General features: G+C 27.8%; 1 protein-coding gene across 1 annotated transcript in view; it reads left to right on the top strand.

The window, feature by feature from the left end:
* Nucleotides 1-680: 680 nt before the first annotated feature.
* LOC132922474 (peptide transporter family 1-like) overlaps nucleotides 681-21,782 on the top strand; it is a 46,498-nt gene continuing 25,396 nt past the window's right edge. Inside the window, exon 1 of the mRNA XM_060986021.1 lies at nucleotides 681-1,011. Coding sequence (XP_060842004.1) covers nucleotides 991-1,011 — 21 coding nt within the window. The 5' untranslated portion in view covers nucleotides 681-990. The remainder of the gene's footprint in view (nucleotides 1,012-21,782) is intronic.

A 21,782-nucleotide genomic window follows, 5' to 3' on the forward strand; every position in this document is an offset into this window, starting at 1 on the left:
AATTACGATTCTTTTGAAAATAAAATGTTGAAATGTCAATTTTTTATTATTTTCAGAAAAATAAACTACAAAATGGCTATCTTCGATTTTTTAAAAATAATTAAATAAAAATAATTTTTTTAACTTTTACCAAAATATTAAATTAAATTAAAATATGAAATACTTTTAGTCCTTTCCCCTGTGAGTCTTAAAAAATATATATATAATTATGATACCTCCATTATTTCAGGAGATATTCCAATGGGTAAATCCTCATGGGACACTGTATAAGTTCCGACGTGACCAATATTTTACGTCTTAGGTACTATAAATAAAATAACTATTGTATCATTGTCTTATTGTTTATAATGATTATTTATATTACATACCTATTTGTATTATTATTAGTTTTTACATCATTTTGTAAATAAAAAGTTATTTAATTAATTGCATATATTTTGAGCTGATAAAATTTAACTGATTATAAATCAATTTTAACTCAAATCATTATTTAAAAAAATAAGTTCTAATTCATTTTAATCGATAAACAATCAATAAATGAAATAATAAATAAACCCACGACTACAAGTTTACAACACTTTTTGATGAATCTTAATGAAGGTAAATAAAGTTATTTATTCGCACATGACGTAGGTAGGTATATCAACATAATATACGTTTGTAATAAAATAGGTATAATATATTATTATGATTTTACACATTAATTAAACCTTAAACCCACCAATCTATAATATATATATAGTGTATATATAGTATATACCTATATATATTACCTATGTAAATGATGTAATTGTTGACTTTGTTCAAACGATATTTTCATCGTCCTTTAGCATTTCTCCCCTCATAGCTGTTCGAATTAGATGTTAAACCATTTCAGTGTTGATTACGGCGCACAAAGGCGCTCACGAGTGCAAATTCCTGGAGGATCGCGGGGACAAAAACGCCAATTTATTCATTAGACATCAAGAGTGGGTAGTTGAGTGTCACAAGATGAAAAAAAAAACTAAAAAGGTATTTATACATTTCATTTTATCTTATTATAATATTCTTTGATTCATGGAACGAATACTTAAAACTATAAACGATCGTAAAAAAAAAAAAAAAATGTTCAACATTCTTTAGGATATTTTTTAATAGGTACCATTTATTTAATATTGCATTGCCGGGTCTTTAAAATTAAAAATGTAAATTTTATAGAATAAAAGATTTCTCAAAAATAGATACTATTAAACATAGTGAATAATAATATAATAAACCACTAAAACAACTGTACATAGAAATTTAAAACTAAAAATTAAAATCTGTCAACATTTTATCAATCGGCTTTAGCTCCCTTCTTTGGAAATTTAATATATTATATATTTATTTATTTAATAAATAGTTCGTAAAATTCATAAATTTATAGTAATATAAATAAAATTGTTAATATTGTCATAAAATCATATCTATGAGTGTTGTTTATAATCTTATATGTACTAAAATATTATAGTTGTATTTTATCCAAAAAAGAATGTATAGCTTCTCCCATTTCAGATTTCTAGATCCACTCCTGATCGTAATTAAAATAATACACATAATATTATGTAGAAGTTACTAGATGAGTATGAACTTAAAATTTGTATACCATATTTATTAATATTAGTTGATTTAACTTCGTGAATGCATAAATAAATACATTAAAAAAATATATTTTTAGAATTATTATTTATATTGCACTTATACCCAACTACTTTTTCTGTGCTGGTAAGATTTATATTTTTTATGTGTATATTATTTTTTATATAATATGGTCGAATCCCAGGCGCTGCTTGCATTCGTTGTGCCATTGATAATATACGTGTAATACCTAGGTATTATCTCCTCCAGTACAATATTGGTTGGCAGTTATTGGCTATTATATGAGTTGCATTGACACTCGTGTTAAAACTATTTTCCGTGTGATGATACAATGTTTACGTATAGAGCAAAGGTATTTAAGTAAAAGTATTCCAAATATTTACGAAACATTCTAGTCGGTAAAAAATACAATCGAGTTTCCGTAATTATTTTTATTTTCAAAATTAATGAACGGCCATTATAAATACCGAAAACACAATACCGAGACCATAAATATTTTGTATACACTGGGGAAATAAAAAACCACCATTACGTACCGTAACCTGGCAAATAATAATAATTTATATAATTATAAACATGCCTTATATAATATAACGAATATACCATAAAATATAGGTACCTGTTCCGTGGGCACTTGTTTGTTTCAGTTTTACGTTTACAAACTCGAGAGAAATTTATTCACAAAATGTTTTTGAAATACACGCGTTCAAATATTTACGTTAAAAAAATAATAAAAACAAAAGGCAACGGTAGTATACCATGTCATAAATAGTCATAATTTAAAATGTAATAATAAATATTATATTACACGATAATTAGTTTATGATGATTTTAATAGAATTCAAAAGTATTATATGATGGTAGGTAATTAGTGATTAGTAATTATACATGGTTACTCTTGTTCAAGGCTGACCAAGTGTCCAAGTTAACTTATTTCTTTTATTTAAATTCATTTTTATTGATCAATTTTTCATGATATCTTGGCACCAACATCTTTTTAATTATCTACTGAGTTATCTAGTGAGTAATGTTATTGTTGAGAGATTTTAAATTAGTATGTTTTTAAGAAGTTTTTTTCATTCCGTTAATGCCCAGTCTTTCATATATTTCCTAATTGTAAAGAGGATATTTTAGTATTTAGTTACATTATCAACATTTTTAGGTCATCATTTATCATTTTTTGGTTATTATTTTATAAGTATTCCATTGATACGTTGCTAATTTGTATATTCATATTAATATTTTCTTTATTAATTATATTTTAAAATACAGCGACAAGTGACTGCACCAAAAGGCAATGATTGAACCATTTCATCCATTAAATTAATTTAGAGATACACTAATGAAATTAAAATAATAAGTCTTACATCTTAAAATACAACTCGATAATAAAGGTAGGTACCTCTATTAAACATTAAAAAATGAAAAATATAAATTTAATGCTGTTTTATTGACTTATTTTACGACATTATAAAAGCAATAAAATTATTTCATCTTTTTTTTTGGTCATACTTCTTGTATAGATATTTAGATTTTACAAACGTTTTTGAATAGTTACGATTTCTATACGAATATATTATACTACTACACTTATTGGACAAGAAACAATTGCGATAATGAAATGTCTCACTCCTACTCATTTAGCTTAGCTAACATCACGTGTCTACTAAATCAATTACATACTTAATTACAATTTTCCTAAATGAAAATGTTGCTTATTAATACAGTAGGTAGTACAGTATACCGTTTACCTTTTAAAATTCAGCCGTTTATTTCACTGTACCTGTTATTTTAATAGTTTGATTTTCTAAATAATTCATAAATAATTATAATATCATAATATTCAATTTTCGGTTAACAATACTACACAGAATTCAAACTTCAATAATTATATAGTTATTTTATAATATGTAACATGTTAATATGATCTAAGACGTTGTAATAATTATCTTAAAACTATTTATAACGTTTAACCTTTATTAAAGTAATGTTTATAATTAAAAAAAAAAAATACGAATTTTAAATTTATACAATATCACCTATTTATAATAAATTATATTATAATTTATTTTATATTCCATATAACAAGTTTTATATTATATAAAAAATATATAGGAAAAAAAATTATTATAACAAATTATGTTTAAAAATATAATTTTCTTTTGAATATCAATTCTGTGTTGTAAATTTGTAACAAAAAGGTTAACACATGACATTTTAAAGAAATTAGTTTAATGCCAATAATAAATTGTTCTCATTAAATAATTATTTTATAAATATATATATAATTATATTTCATGTAATAAAATACTTATGTGTGGTTCAACAGTCATAACTCATAATATTATAATAAAGAAATACGTTGTAGTTTTGGATGTGTCTATATACGTTTGACAAAATATCATGTAATTTCCGTGTATCTATATAGTTTCAATTTTTTATTACGATATTCTGATGTGTAATGTGTTCATTCAAATATCAAAACCTGATAAATGATGTCGTAGAATAAACAATAGTCAGTAATCAATATCGTATTAAAACAATTCATCGTACATGTTTTCACCTACTGTTTGGTCCCGTATGGTGTAGGCCGATCTGTATAATATTATTAAACTACAGCTCACAGCTCGGATTATTTATTATTTATTATTATTATATGTATAGCCTAGTTATAGTTATAGTTCAGAACGGACACGGAATAAACGGTTTAGTCGGGTTAAGTTTTATAACGTTATTACGTGTATAAATATATAGTTCCAATGGCTGTTATAATTGAGGCTGATTTTAAGTGGTTGTGAAAATTACTCTGAGCACGGAGACGCGTAAGTGGAGTTTCCCTTCCCTTTAATACCCCTACCCATTTTCCAGCTACTCTTACACACACACTCACACACCTTACAATACCATCACGAATGTCGCTTTACGGTCCATTCAAGTGGGTATCGATTATACGTCCCAACGATTTAATATAATAAGTTTATGTATAAACGCTATTAGTATGAAATAGTAGGATCTTAGTCCACCCCGCAATTAGCACCTCAGCCTTGTAATTACGTGAGTTAGTGGTTTAAAAATCTTATAAGGTATAAAAGATTATTTAAGGTTAATTAAAGGAGGAGTGTGGTGGGCTTCGCAACTACCTATGTATTCTATTTGTCATAAACGGGGGGGGGGGGGTACATCGTTTTCTTCATAAGAAAACATTTCAATTTTGCATTAATAGTAATTATGAATTATCATACACACCTGGGTATATTATATGTTACATAAATTAATTTTTCCAATTTCCAATTATATTTACGTGGCAATTATTTATGAACAAAACAAATTTTTTCTTCTAAAATTTTTTTTTTATTATTATTAGAATGACTGTCTCGGCAACCAGGGCCATTGGTTACAAGAAATTTAATTTACATTGATAGGTAGATTCTTACATTAGGTTGAGACTTATGACTAAATTGATAGAGAATAAAATAAACACGTCTATATATAATTAATATTAATACATTATAAGAAGATACATTGTGAATTTATAGTACCGGTATATTATTAAATTATCGTATAGAGTTCTGTATCTTTGAAGGATTTGAGAACATATTTTGTGATACCAGCTAGTGTTTAAATTTTTAGTTAAGCTTTCTTTTTATGGCAGTATCATCCTATGTTTTTATACTTATATTATTTATATTTATATTTTCAATTTATTATTTATCATATTTCGTACATGTAGACGTATATTATAGTAAGTTATTATTATTTAACGAAAAACGATGTTTAATTTTCAATGGTACTGCGTTATCTTGTATAATAAACTTTAGAACTTCATATTTTATAACTGTGTAGATATTTTTTCGTTCACACAACCAACTGTTTGATAACAGCAATTTTTTTTCTTCGATTTAGTCACATTGTTTTAACCGTCGTTGTAAGTTCACGCTATTGGTTATAACAATTAATTACAAATCGGTGGCCTTGTTTTACCTAATTACTCTCGTGACAATATTTTATGAAAATAACACCTTCCGTTAAAACCACTAAAACTTTTCAAACTTTCAAACACTGATTGTATGTGCGTATGATGGCGTAGTTAGTATAAATATGTATACTGATTGCTCTACACGCACGTGTATATATACACCTAACTTATACCATTATCGTACGTATATTCATAATTTAAAAGAAAAACAATAGTGCTATACGCCGAATAATACAACGATCGATGAGATAAATTCTGCTGAAAAACGAATCTACAGCCGGGCCGGATTATCCCGACGAGGAATTAAATGCAGCGCAGCGATACGCACGCAACTGATAGGCAACACACTGGTTGTTATAAGCTTCTCGGCGCGCGCGGTCCCATTGCTTTAAATGTTTAATCAGTGTGTTTTTCTTTATTGTCTCTTATTCCATTCGTATTTTCGTATATATATATATATATATCTATTTACATATTCCGTATTGTGTTAGCGCGGACGATCGCGCGTACACGTCGTAATACTAAACGCTCGCGGGACCCTATCCTTAAAACTCGCACTTCGGCGTTTCCTTTTTTTTTTGTCTTCGCCGAGCCTATCCTATCCTATCCTTATATATATAAGTATGCAATTTACGTATTATGTTTATGCGTTTTGTATACAATAGCGATTGTACGGTAGGACTTCGCGGCATTCTGTATATGCGAATATCTCGGGCTTTCGAGTACGACGATCTACTCACCGCCCACACCCCAAACCCATATACACGGTTTTACAACTGCCGCTATCATATCGATCCTGTCTTTGTACCGCGACGATGGTTCGCAAAACGCCGTGCGAGAGTTGGGAGCCACATAAATTATGCGTAGCCGGTTCGCGCATTAATATACGCGCATACTCGTATACATATAGCACGAAGTATTATATATAATATTATATAGGTTAGGTTTACCTGCAACACTGCCCGCTATAATAACATAATAATTATTCAAGACGGACCCATGAAAGTTTTAAGTGCGTTTCATATCTTTTTCCTCGCATAGTGTATAGGCGTGATGTGCACTACACTGTATATACTAAAACGTAAATATAATATTTTTTTTTAACTGTACATTCATTCGAGCAGGTGGTATTTTTTAAACGATTTCTAACGCGTATTGACTTATTTGTTCTTTTTTCTTCGACATTACAATATTTAAAATTCAAATACACTGAAATTTCATATTATAATATATGTAATCTTATAATATATTGTAATATTTTACGGCAGTAATAACGGACAAAATAATCAAATTTCGAATAATTAAGAATAACGACTGTTAAATATAGCATCAAAGTCACATTCCCAAAATTGGTTTTGCCCCAGAGGTTAATTTGCTTACAAGTAAGTGTCATAATAATATAAATTTATAATTATAACATATATAATAACTTTCTTAAAGTTTGACATATAGAAGGTTCTGAATTGTTTCCACATTATTAAATAGAGTATAATTATTTTTTCGTGCCGTTTTGACATTAATAAATTAATAATAATTTCTTTATTTTTTAAAATAAATTCTAACTACAATAAAATAAAACCGCAGTATGTGCAATATTATATTATGTGACAAGTTAGAACTTCTTAAAAATAAAATATAAGAAAAAAAAATATATTAATATTAAATACATGTGTGAACTTAAATATATAAAATTATAATACGATATATAAATTAGGCATATAATAGAATAAAAAACATATGTTGGAAAAAGATCCAATTGTATAGTTGTGTACTTATTAAATGAATCTTGACATACAGTAGTGTGATGGATTTTCGCACCATCGCTCGCTTTTTAATGGGTTTTATTTTTATATAGATATTTTATATACAATTTGTTAAAAATTAGTATTTTAAAACTTAAACTATAATATATTTTAATATAGTAATTCAAAGTATCTTACAAGTGGTCCCATGTCAGTACCATTGTTGGTTATGGCGTAATTACGAGATTGTTATATTTAGAGAAACGGCTTCACGCGTAAATTAAACACTTAGGCTCTAGTCATTAATAATAATTAATAAATCAAATGTATGCATTACTCAGAAGACAATATTTCTCGTTATCCATTACGAACGGTTTTTTGTATTCACATTAAAAATCATTAGTATAAAAAAAAATAATTAAATTTGTAAAACATAAATATAACGGATTTTAAAACAATAATAAAACTTATATTTATTATTGGTATTAATAAATTCGAATTCATAAGTATATCTACTCTTCAAAACTTTATTAACATTCTTTTCAAAAAAAAAAAAAAAAATGATATTGTCTACGTTGCACAGAAGAAAATTAAATCATTTTTATGTTTTTAGTAGTCACTGTTGTAATGGTAATAAATATAGCGTGAAAAAAAATTGTATTATGTAAAAAAAAAACTACTAACTGTGTAAAATACAAAATGAGTTAACAAAATACAAATACGATTTATTTATTAATATTTTGTTGCTATTACAAATTTAATGCGAAATTTAATACGATTAATCGATATAATTAAAGCTATTGTTTGATTGTCATGGTTAAAAAAAAATCGGTTAAAACAAATTTGGTCACAAAAAATATATTAAAACTTACCGTGCTACTTAATATTTTTTAATTATTTAAGTATATCACGAAAATATTGCATTATAAGTTACATTAATTTTGTCATTGTTGTTGTTGGTTGCAAATGCAACTGTAAAAGAGGCAAGTTACATTTTTTTTTTTTTTTACAAACGTGAGTTTTAAAATTTGACAAATTTTATAACGTATATTTTTAGTAGGTAAATTGCGGCGATAGAGTTACCCACCTTTGTAAAGATTAAAAACAAATTTCGTTCAGCAAATAAAAAATAAAAGCCGGTTGTTTTAGTCGCTTATACCTATGTCATAAACTTTCAATTATTTCAATAAAATTGCTAGCTATTTAAAAAGTACACTATAGTTGATGTGAATAATAAGTTGCAGTTAGGGTTATAAAATGAATAGAGAGAATATTTTAGTATCAAAAATTATATAAAATACGGTGCTATAATATCAGCGTAGCTCGGTTTTAGTATACGGAAAAATCGATGTCGGTAGGTACCAATAACTCGCTTTGTGAATTAATTCGACAGATAAGTGCAATTTGCCTGTGTTGGGTTGGGTATATTTGAACATGATATCCGAGCTATATTATACACTAAACTTCCCTGTTATTTATAAGATAAAATAGTTTTTTAGTTTATTTAAAGCTATACCGTGTGTTCAATTTTAAAGGTAACAGGAAATATTTTGAACGTATGACTTTGAGTTTGATTCGGAGTTTTTGTACTGCGTACAGGACATATAAATACATATGTTTTTGATTAATCCTAATTTTTAACTATTTTTATCTGCGCATGCGCAATAATATAAAAATTTCTTAAACAGGAACCACTATTTTTGATACTAGATTTGGATTGTTTTATTTTCTCAAAGTAACTTTGATCTTTACAGTTTTTTTGATATCTTCAAAATTTATATTTTTATGACAGTCGAAAATTTTAAATTAGGTAATTCGTAATTCTAGGTATTATTATAATAATTTATTTTAATTAAAACTACAAGGCGTATTTATTATTACATCGAATTTATTGATAAATTATACCTATAAATGGGTAATTAAGATAGAGGGTTGAAAAATACGATAATCATGCGCAGATAAAAATAGTTAAAAATTAGAATTTACTAAAAACATATGTATTTATATTTTATATATCCTGTACGTAGTAAAAAAAACTCCGAATCAAATTCAAAGTCATGTTCGAAATATTTCCTGTTATCTTTAAAAGTTAACACACGCTATATATAGCTTATTAACATACAGACATTTCATTTTAAATACATAGATTATAGAATTGCCTCTCTATTTGGTTTGTTTGTTTCAATTGCCATTGGTTATATAATAACTATTTCATTTTACCATATAAACAAAAAAATAATATTCAATTTTTGCGAACCAAAAAAAAATTTATGTGTGAGCCAAGAGTCACCTTTTACTATAGCAACATATAGAGGTTGAAAAATGAAACTATAAAATATAAATATTATATAAGTATAAAGCTGGAATTTTTTTTTAATTACTTAACTATAAGTAGGTATTAAACTAATAAAAATAGTAACTATTATAATGTGTGTCAAGTTTGATGGCAATTCGTTATTTGTAATACATACAATATAATTAATTATTATCGAATTATTAATTAAAATAAAAATAAACTTGGGAAATTTGTATTTACATATTCACTTTACATGTGTTGATATTTTAAATCTAAATTATTGATTCGACTTTAATTAAATTATTACTTTTTTTTCATGTTTAAGATTTCAAAAACTGAACAGTCCAATTGTGCACACGCATTTATTTGATGCTCGATGATTCGTATCCGTACCACGAGACATAATCCAACGAAAAAGTACAAATTAGTGCCAAATTAAACACTGTACAACATCCTACCAGTAGGGTAATACGTGTTTACATATTAATAAAGTAAATTGCACATCATAGTAGTTTCATCGTATGCGGAGCGTGACATTTATATAAACAGCCACAGGCACCGTGCATTTGGTGGCCTTTAGACTCTCGATAATATAGTGCAAAATACTATCTAATCAGACCGTCATTAAAATTGTTAAATAACAAGAAAAAAATGCTTATTTGCTTTATTTGTCTCATCGCTAGAAAGAATAACCTTCAATAACCATGCTATAATCAGATCAAAAAATATTTATTATCCCGAACCGCTACTCCATTCAGTCCATTTTCAGGCCTCATGAATCAGGGCCTATATTAATGACTACAATGATATCGAAGAACTATCGAATCTGCAAACCCAGGCGCAAACACACGCCACTAATGATACACCAAAGATAATATTATATTCACCTATACTTGTTAAAGGCATCATAAACTTTTTACAACTGAGAAACAGTTTTATAGAACAAATCAGTCCAAACAGTTATTCTTGGAAATCTACCTCAAATCACATAAAAATGCCAACTGATAACCCTGACAACTATTTAGAAAATGTATTCACTTCCTAAAAGAAATCAATGCTTAATAACACATTTTTCAACTTCAAGCCGACAAATAAATAAGAATAATCATTAAAAATCTACATCATTCTACCCCAGTCATCGATACATCATCAATAATCGATGAGATGGGACAACGAGTCAGAAACGTAATCAATATTTAACATACTCAAACCAAAGTACCATTCCTACTGTTCTTCGACAAAATCGATCCAGAAGGAAGTGATAGCGATATATTCTTCATCACTCCTCTACTCCAAACAAAAATTAAAATAGAAGAACCGCATAAAAGACGATAAATTCTTCAATACCAAAACTACCAATCATATAGTCATACCAAGACACATTGCGCATACATTCCGAAATGCGTCAAATGTGAAAACGAATACCCCACTTCTATTTGCGGAAAGTTTACAAACCTCCCAGCAAAATGTTCCCTTTGTGAAGGAGAACATCCTGCCAACTAAAAATCTGTACTGTATACAGACAACAAACCTAAAACGTCTCAATATATCAAGGAAAATACCACACCGGTTATAGCCATCCAACTCCAACTCCACGACCATAAATCAACCTCATCATCAACAACCAACTACTGAACACTCGCAAAAATAATGTGTGTATACTAATGTAACCGAGGGTTACCACCTTTATAATAACAATCCTACTCCAACAAATAACAATGAAATTTCATTCTCAAAATTCATTGAAAAATTTAGGTCAATCATAAACCCATTCATCGATCTTTTCACCATTATTATTTGAATCCTCGTTAACGACAAAAATTCCAACTAATACTCTATCTAAAGTGATACTTTAAATTACCTCCTTATCCTAACATCAAACATGGAATTCAAATAGCCAAACCACAAAGACGAATATAAACAGTTCTACAAAATAATAGAATATAAATTCTAGAGGTTAGTGACCTCTGAAAAACAATACGTATTTCACTAATTTGCAACATCTTAATCTGCTCGATAAAATTACCCAAGGATCTGATCTGATCACATATGAAACAGCTTTTCGACTACCCAAAAAAATCATACTCTTCCTAACTCACATCCACAACTTCATAATAAAATCAACATATTTCCTTGCGCTATGGAAATTCTCTATAATAGTGATGATATTAAAGACAGGGAAACCTCTAGACTACCCTATCTCTAACATACCAACTAATATACTCCCATTTTTTTTTGTCAAAGATTTAAAAAAATATATATACTATAAAACGACTTATCCTTATAATTGATGCAAACACCTAAACCGGATTAAAGTACCAATTCAGCTTCCGTACCAATATAATATACGTATAATCAATATAATAATCAAGACCACCGTTTAGTCGATACAAATTTCATATTTGTTGGAAATAAATTAATATGCACTACTGCATTTATACACATGGATCAGACCTTTTGATAATGTGTCGCACCAAGACATCGTTTTCAAACTAAAATCTATCTTCCCGTCTTATTATTACTTATTATTCAAATCATACCTCGAAGACAAAAATTTTGTGCTACACTCTAATTCGTCCATTAATGAAATTAATCTCATCTTTGTTGGAGCTAAGGTGCAATCACAGCCCCACTTTTCTTTAATTTATACACTTAAAATCAACCTAAAATTAACTATATACAATCGCTATAGTGACTTTGCAGATGATAAAACTATCTTGGCACTTTTTTCAGAATCTGAAATAGCATCAAATTCAAATTAATCACACCTAAACTTATTACACACTAGATACAAAGAATGGGGAATCAAAATAAATCGGCACATTGCACATTTACACTTAAGACAACAGTTCCTTACAAGTTCCAACACAAAATATTTGTTATCTGGCCTCCACATGGCACGTGAGGTCACCATATTCATATCAATCGAAACGTCCTTAACAACTAATCTAGTCAACTATGACTCCACCTCATCTCTAAACACAAATATCTTAACAGAAAAATTCTTCTATATACTCTTATTAAAGCACAACCAAATATGGTTATACAACGTACAAATCTGGCATACAGCAAAGGTATTAAATATAAATAAAATCTAAACTTTCCAATCCAAATTCTTCCGAAAAATAACTAAACCTCCATTCTATGTATAAATAAATAGGTATACTTCATGATAACCATTTCATTTAAACAGTTAAATACTTGGCCAAAACTCTCTATATATCTACTTTTTCATTTGAATCTATCCAACCATCAAATTCCTCTTATCTTAAACTCATCTGTACTCAACATCTCAGATGACATTAGAAGACGTTTATAAAATACAAATGGTGTCGAGACCTACTGAAAGATTAAAAACCATTCAGTATTTACCACTACCGTGAAACTCTATCACTAGATTATGTTTATAATTAAAGAATATGTATATATATTGTATACATTTTAAATAAAAAAATAAATATATATATTTCAACATAACGTCACTAAAATGCTTCGTTATTGACAGAGTTCGACGTCGGACCGCAACTGTAGGATAGGTACCATGTAGTCAGACTTTTAACGTACATACAGCAGGTACAACAACACGTGTGAAGCGAACGGCGTGAAACGTGGGTTTTTTTTTAAATGACCCGCAAAGGAGATAAATCGGTCTGCGTTTGGCACGGTTTCGTAATAAATTGGTATGCCGACCACGCGTTTCAACAACACGTGACGTGTTCATACACGACCGAACAATTATTATAAATTATAATAATATTATATAGCGAATAATCGCGTAAATGCGTACAAGTATTTTATTATGGTGGGTCACGCGAAGTGTACGCATTCGCCGGAGTCGAATATTTGTACAGCCGAGCCAAACACACGCTCACAGCCTCCCTGTATAATGTACACAATATATAGATGAGTAAAATATTATAATTTATTGTCGTACGGGTGGCACAATATTATTATATACGCACACTTCTATGAGTGTATGTGTATGTGTTCGTATTGTTCACCGTAGACAATTTTCGCAAGCACAAAAAATGTATAATGCGCACACGCAGAGATATAAATATTTATTTATATATTATATCGATGTCGTATATTACGAACACACATATATTATATTATAATGTCGTACGGGATGAAAAACGAGATTTCCAACGATTTTTCATCTGACGTTGTCAATATAATAATATATTATATTATCACGCAATTTTCTCTTTTTATGATTATTATTCTCAGTTAACCCTTCTCGCAATTCCAGCTCGGACTCGCGCATTTTTCTGTCACCTGTTTTCTCAATACCAAAAAAATGTGTTTTGGACTTTTAAGTATTTATTATAATACCATATAAAAAAAAGGCCCTGGGATAATCAAACCAGCCTTTTATACACTTCTGCGCCTTCCCCGCGCAGACATCATAATTCCAGTTCGGGTGGTTAATAAAGCATAGTCATCCACTCATCCATATATAAAACACAAAAATTCCCAACTTTGTAGACTCAAATTGCGCAACATTTTAACAACTCCGACACAAAATTGTGCACTACAACCTGAACAATATCATCTTAATAATTTTTATTATAATGTGTTTAATCGGAAATCGGATTCTTTATAGTTACCTACCTACAATTCTATCAAAGATCATATTCATATTTTCATCAACTGGCATACCAAAGCCTTGAAAGTTGTTTGCCGAGCTTTAAATCAAGTCAATTGTAGAAGAGATGACAAAAAAATCAAAATGTTGTATACCTAATAGTAGGCATATAGAAACAACGTGATAGAAGTGGAGAACAATTATATATTCCAATTAGCATACACAGAAAACGAATTAGGTAGGTACCGAACTGTAATAAGAAACACTTAAGTGACAGCAGCTTTTTCTATCAAGACTTCTGTAAAAACATTGTTAATAATTTAAACTAATTGTACAAAATATGTATAAATTGTTTAATTTCAAATGAGAAAAAAAAATTAAGAACACTGAACATCGACGACAAACTCTTAGATATTTAAATCACTAAGTACAACAAGTCATATATGATAGGTAAGTAACGTTTTTTAAAAACATTAAATATTTTATAAATTTTATTTTACAGAATTTGAAACCCTTACAAAACAATTAATTATACCTATCATATTTGTTTTATTGTTATAGTTTGTTGTGTTTTCTACTTTATCTAATGACGGCACGCATTGATTTTATATTTCTAGCAGAATTTTTTTATGAAATTCAATATTATTAATTAAGCATTTAAAATGTTTGATACATATCTGAGCCATGTCACTCCACTCATTTATTCATCGATTTACTTTAAAAATTTAAATTTTTATAATTAATTATTTACTTATTAAATATTAGAATTGTATGTATTAAAATGTTTTGAAAAATATTCTGTTACGGAATAAAAAATGCATACAGTCATTCAAAAAAAGTAAAAACTTAAAAAACGATGTATCCAAAAACACTGTCATACTAATACGACTTTTTGAAAAATTAATGTTTACTTTTAAAATAATTACCTTGTGGCTTGTACCTAACATGTATAATAATCCATGTTAGAATGTATAACACATAATTCAATTAGTTAAATAACTTCTTCAATAATGTTGTAATTGATGTACATATATTTTTTAATCATGTCCCCGTTTCGTTAAACGAGTTTATTCTTTTAAAATCAAATTGTTGAATGCATTCCTCGCTAACTCGTATAATTGCATACCTTACATCTCGAATTTATTTATATTTCATTCGGGTGTAGTAGTCGTAGACTGCTCTTTATAATACATTACTGTGTATAGTGTACGTATATAAATATATTATATAAGGGTTTTTTTTCATTTCAGTGAGACGGAAATAAATACGTTTACGTCGTGCTCGTTGCACTTTGAGACCCGACACGCTTATTCATATTCGTAGACCGTAGTATAATACTAGTGCAGTATATAATATATATATGTATTTTATAATATATATATTTTAATCAAAATAATGCCCTCCTTCCAAATGCGTTTAGATCCGCGGTGAAAAGCGACGAATAACGTTATTTTTTATGTTAACGGTGTTGTATAATAATATAATATAAACGGTCAATGGTCATATGGACTCGTAAAGCGTCCGAAATACGGTTAGTTGCAACCCTAAGTACAACTTTTCTGTATTGGGTATTTTCGTTAAATAAAAACCTATTTTTCGCAAATCGCCAGAAAATTACTATAGACGAATTAAAAATAAAAGAATGCACAGCGCGAACAATGTTTTAATGTGTTTTGGTATGGCACCTCCCTCGAGTATTAACGCCATCGCATTATTTCTATTGAAAACATTGCTCAACGTTCCGTATAGACGTATATTCGAAATTATACCTATAATTAAGTGCATTGTCTAAAGTCAGAGAAGTTAATGAAAATAATTAACTTGAGCTGGTTAAGTTGTTCAAACGTTAAAAACGTTAAACTATAAGTTGATACTTAACAAATACGATATTTAACTAGGTATACAAGTTTAAGGCGTTTAAGGATATAATGTGGACAATATATTAACTTAACCCATTTTAAAATAGTTTGTTCGTTTTTTTTTTAATTACTATTTGAAGCGCACTGACATATTTTTTTATATTCAGTTTTTTTTTTTTTTAATCAGAATTAAATATTTTGTTAGAGATGCATTCCGTGCTTGCCTTATTATTAGTTATTTATTACACATAGGTATTAGTAGCTTTAGTGGTTTAGGTAATTGAACCATTGCGTTAACAAATCAAGAAATATTTATTTGTTTCTTTAAAATATTTATATATAAAAATACAATAATTAAAAAGAAAAAAAATTATTAACTAATTCGTTTTAATTACAGTGATCGATATTTTGACGTATTATACGTATGCTTTTAAATTTTAACTCAACGTATTATTTTTCAAATTAACTAGGAATAACAAAGTTGTTACAGTGGATTTTTGTGAACTAGATAAATTATTAAATTAATTAGAAAATGTATAAACTAGTAACGTAAAAAATAAAATTGAAAAACATTACTTTTAACTTTTAACCTAGTTTATGTCCAACTTTTTGGTACTACCAGTTATTGCTTGCTCGTCAGGGCGTATGCGAGTACTTGATTCAACACATCACACGAGCCATGGTAACATTTGTACAAACGTCGTGTAGAGTCGAATAAATGTCTGTACTTCAAAGGGGTCCATCACTTTTATTTATTCAGTACTAAATATTTATAATAAAATGGTTGAGTGTCATAAACCATAAAATCGTGGCATACGAAAAAATAACAAAACAGTTTTCAGAGTTTGCATAATATTATATTATATTACACGCATATTTATGTAGAGAAAAATATAATGCCTATAATTTACAAAAATGTCATCCAAATTCCGTACTAAATATTATAGTGTAGATAAACCTATAAATATATAATTTTTAAGCATGGGTGGGGCTGAAATCACATCCACTGTTTTTCTTCGATAAGTGAAAAACTGTGATTGTACAAATTTTGAAAATTGTCGTACAAATTCATAAAAATGCAAAAAACGCTTTCAAAAATTATAAATGGGTGGGGCCGGGGTGATGTACCTATCATATATGTACAGATTTCTTTAGATAAAATTGCTTGTCGGACAATTATTGTTGTTTACTGGGTTTTTTTTACTTTCCGACGCAACGTTGACGATCAACTAAATAATATAAAATAGTAAGTTTCAAACAACATGTATAGGTAATACATATAATACATTAATACACAAGTGTCTCCAAAGAGAAAAAAAAACATCTTTCTTACCATAAATATTTAAATAATTTATTTTGAAACCTTATTGATAAATAACAAAATGATACAATAACGAAAATACTTGTATAGTACCAACAAGTTTATTTCTTGTATCGTAGGGAACGCGTTATAATAATAAAGATGTAAAATGTGTTAGGTCTTTCTCTTTTTGTCTTTTATCTTAAAGTTGACTTATATTGTAAATTTTAAAATACTATTAAACGTTTTCGGAATTAAATAATAAAAACAAAAAAAGCCAATGAAATACGAGGGTTCTATATTATAATATTTTTACTTTTTAGTTTGATAATATGTTTCGATTCACTGTAATATTGAAAAAATAATAACAGAGCAAATTATAATGGATTATTTTGAACGTAACATTTGTCATGTTACCCAGGTGCTAGTAAAATACTAAAACCGATAACACGTGCGAGTACGATGACGCCCTCTCAAAATATATACTTACATTAAAAAATAATTAATAAATATATATATATATATATATTATAATATATAATAAGCAATTTAAAACAATAGACAAATGACCGAGTTTAAACCTCAACATATAATTTCCCATTCCAACAAATGGATTCAAAAACGCCCACTGATAACAATACGTAATAGGTATGTTGTTATATTATAATAATAGGTAATAGGTATGATGTGTTTGTTAATATTTATTATTGTACTGAAATTCGGATTCAGAACGCTCGTTATCCGAGCAATAAATTATTTTTGTACACGATATATTATACATAATGCATGTTTGTAAAATTTGAATATTACTGTATATTATGTGTATGTTGTGCAAAACAACATTGATGATGTATGCACATCGTCGTCTTACGGACACTGCAAAGATATTGTACATATTTTGTACCTATACAAGTAATGCGCTCCGCCTCTTGTGATGCGTTCTATGCGCATTATTACTGTAATTATGATAATGGTTTACATAATAATATCACTTGATCAACATTCTCAGACTACAGACCGTAACAGTATATATGGTTAGGTACGTTGCAGAAAAAAAATTGACGGATGTTGAGCCGCGACTGCCGCCGTTCACAAATCGTTTATCATCGATTCCGTCGGCTCGCGCGCTGTTTGATAAATTTCCATAACCATCGGTCGGTCACCTGTCGCCCGGTCGTCATTACAGACCGTTATTTATAGGCAGCGTACGACCATCAGTCACTACTTTATGTACTTTCTTTTTTTTTCGCCCCGCACGGTATACCTACCTATACTTTAAAAAAGTAATATTCGGGTTCGATTTATAACAGAGAACGTGTCTATCTGATGAGCTCACGTGGTCTACTAAACAAAATAAAATACAAGAACACGGCCTTTCTTTAGCTCTGCAGCACGAAGAACGTCAAACCGATAAATTGTATTTTCAATCGGCGGTATCCAATATTATTCATCTTAATATTATCTGCGTACGATGGAATCACATAAAAAACCAATATGGTCGTACAAATCTATTGAATTATAGCCGGATTAATCACTATAATATCCAGGGCGGATTTAGCAACTTGCCGCCTCTATGCCAAATGAAATTCACCGCCCCTATCCTAAAAAAATAACTTTTATACTACTAAATATCTTTAAATAAATGTATTTTGTCGATAATATGATATATGAAATATTTCTTCATTTAAGTTAAGTATAAATAAAAAACGTTCTGATTCAAATATAATATCTGCTATTTATTTTTACAAATTAAAAATGTGATTATACCATAAAAACAAAATGTAATAAATATAATAAATAATAATGTTACTATTAATATATATGATTTTAATCCTAAGTATTCATAGATTTTGCTTTTTTTCTAGATTTCATTCTTGAAAAGTCATCGATGGAATCTTCATACTTTAAATTCTAATGATAACGTCTACTTTCTATAGTTAATATGGTTAAGGAATTTAATCTTTCTTGCAACATAGTTAATCGTAAATAATTGTTCATTCTTTTTAAAACTGAAAACGAACGTTCGGCAGTACAGTAATTATTAACTTGTGTAAAGACAAAATATATTCTAAAGGTAATAATTCCAATGGTAGGTATGCGGTTATAATATTAATATACAACGTATAGTATAAATAAACTATAATAAATTACAATCATTGTCGTAGTAAATATTTCTTTACTAAAAATAAACGAATACAAAATCCAAAAACACCATTCAAAATGATAAAATGGTAAAATAAATTAAAAATTATGTAAATTTATTATATATAAAAACATAACTTTCTTAATACAATTTTTCCGCCTTATGCGACCGCATAGTTCGGAGTGCTTTAAATCCACCCCTGATAATATGTGTTAGAGGAGCCTAATATTACATAGATTAAATCATTGATTATAAATAGTTGTTACGTAGTAGGCAACGATTAAAACGTTGTCTATCTCTGTCCTCTGATATGTCGTGTAAGAGTGACAGATTCATACAACACGGGGATGTATGAGAGCCGAGGGGATTTATACGTATACTAATAATATTATACGCGACACTTGGTTATACCGAGTACAATTTAACGTAAATTGAAATTAAATGTAAACGTAATAAATTTTACTTTATTGATGGACTGGTAGCAATACACGAAGCAAGAGATGAAACTTGACTACATTGGAATACACAAAATATGTAGTAAGCGCCAATAATGGTTATATTATTATAATTATTATACATTTTATTAATTCATCAAAATATAATATAGTTATACAGATATGCCATATGGTGAGACTTCGTGTTAATACAGAATGAATGTATGATGATCCATGTCTCTAACCAGCTATGATATATATATATATGTGTGTGTGTGTATTATAATATTCTAAAAATAGGAAGTAAATAATTATAGTTATTATTTATGTATTTATTTATTTATTTGTAATTGAAATATTGAACCAGTTAAATAAAATATCTGTATTTTTCTAATTTTTTCAAATACTATATTTTGAATAATATCTTAAAAGTTTTAGTTTTAGTATTTTTTTTTTAGGATTTCATTAAATTTGCTTTTGATTTTTAATATCCCAAGACGTTTTCGATTAAAATCGTGAAAATCTCGATTTATTTTTAATTTTTTAATACTTAATTTTAGTCAAGAAGAAAATCTTTCGCCAGTTCAATTAGTATACAAAAGAAAGATAAAATTGAATAACCTTTCGACATTGGCCCACCCAAGTCGTCCTACAACTTTAAAATTGGCAACAAATGATACCAAATTATATGTAAGTCACTTTTATTTATTTATATATTATTTAATTTGCAAAAGAAATTATAAAATTAAAAATCTAATGTAGGAATTTGTCAAAATAAAATATAATATCTGAAAAATAAAGGGACAAACAATGTGAACGCTTCCAGTTCTTGGGATAAATTATGGAAATAGAAGCAATTAATATTATTTGAGTATCTTTCATTGCATTAATCAGTTAGACACTAGTTAATTTCATAATACTATTGCGCGTCGCTCATTTTTAAATGATTAATGCTACATGGCAAAATTATATTTTATTTCGCTTGCATTAACCAAAAATACGTGAAAATATAAATGGATATAGTATTTTATAATATTATAGTATCATAAAAATAAGTGAACATTCACAATCGAATTAATTATAATATCATAATATTATTATAAATACTGGTGAGTGGGCCAATTCTGTGAATCTATAACCATTTATTCGCGTTTGAAAATTATAAAATTTGGTCAGACCGTTAATCATTTTCTGTAGTTATATTTATGAGACGAAGATGAACCATAACGATTTATTATTCATGATTGTTAAAAAAAAACTTTTTTGTTGCTTATTACGGTGAAATATCAAAACTTTAATTTTGGAATAAACTAAAAAGTCATAATCTGTGATAATCAAGATTGACAGAAGGGTCTTTAATTAAAATTGTTGTTTATAATTATTATTATCATCATTAAACAAATGTAAGTTGTTGACTTTTTAATATCTATACTTCGATAAATATATGTAATGAGCTTATCTACGTATAGTTACGTATAGATACGTGTCTTTTAATAATGCTACGAAATCTTAAATTTGATAGTCATATTATGGTAGTTTTGGCTAAAACATTAACTCTGGAACTTAAATTAAAAAGTATAAAGTCAACAATGAGTCCTAGGAATGTTGAATCATTGATACGATATTTTAATAAATAACAATACTATTTTATTATTTGATCTACTTAGAAATTGTAAAGAATTTAATTATATATTGATTTTAATACTTTATATTGTTATATAAGAGTTTTTATTGTACTTATCCAAAAACACAAGTTGGACACGTTATTAATTATATTTTAATTTTATAAGTTACAATTATAGAATTTCAGACCCTGGAACATTATTT

Source organism: Rhopalosiphum padi, chromosome 2, assembly GCF_020882245.1.
Source record: "Rhopalosiphum padi isolate XX-2018 chromosome 2, ASM2088224v1, whole genome shotgun sequence".
Classification (NCBI taxonomy): domain Eukaryota; kingdom Metazoa; phylum Arthropoda; class Insecta; order Hemiptera; family Aphididae; genus Rhopalosiphum; species Rhopalosiphum padi.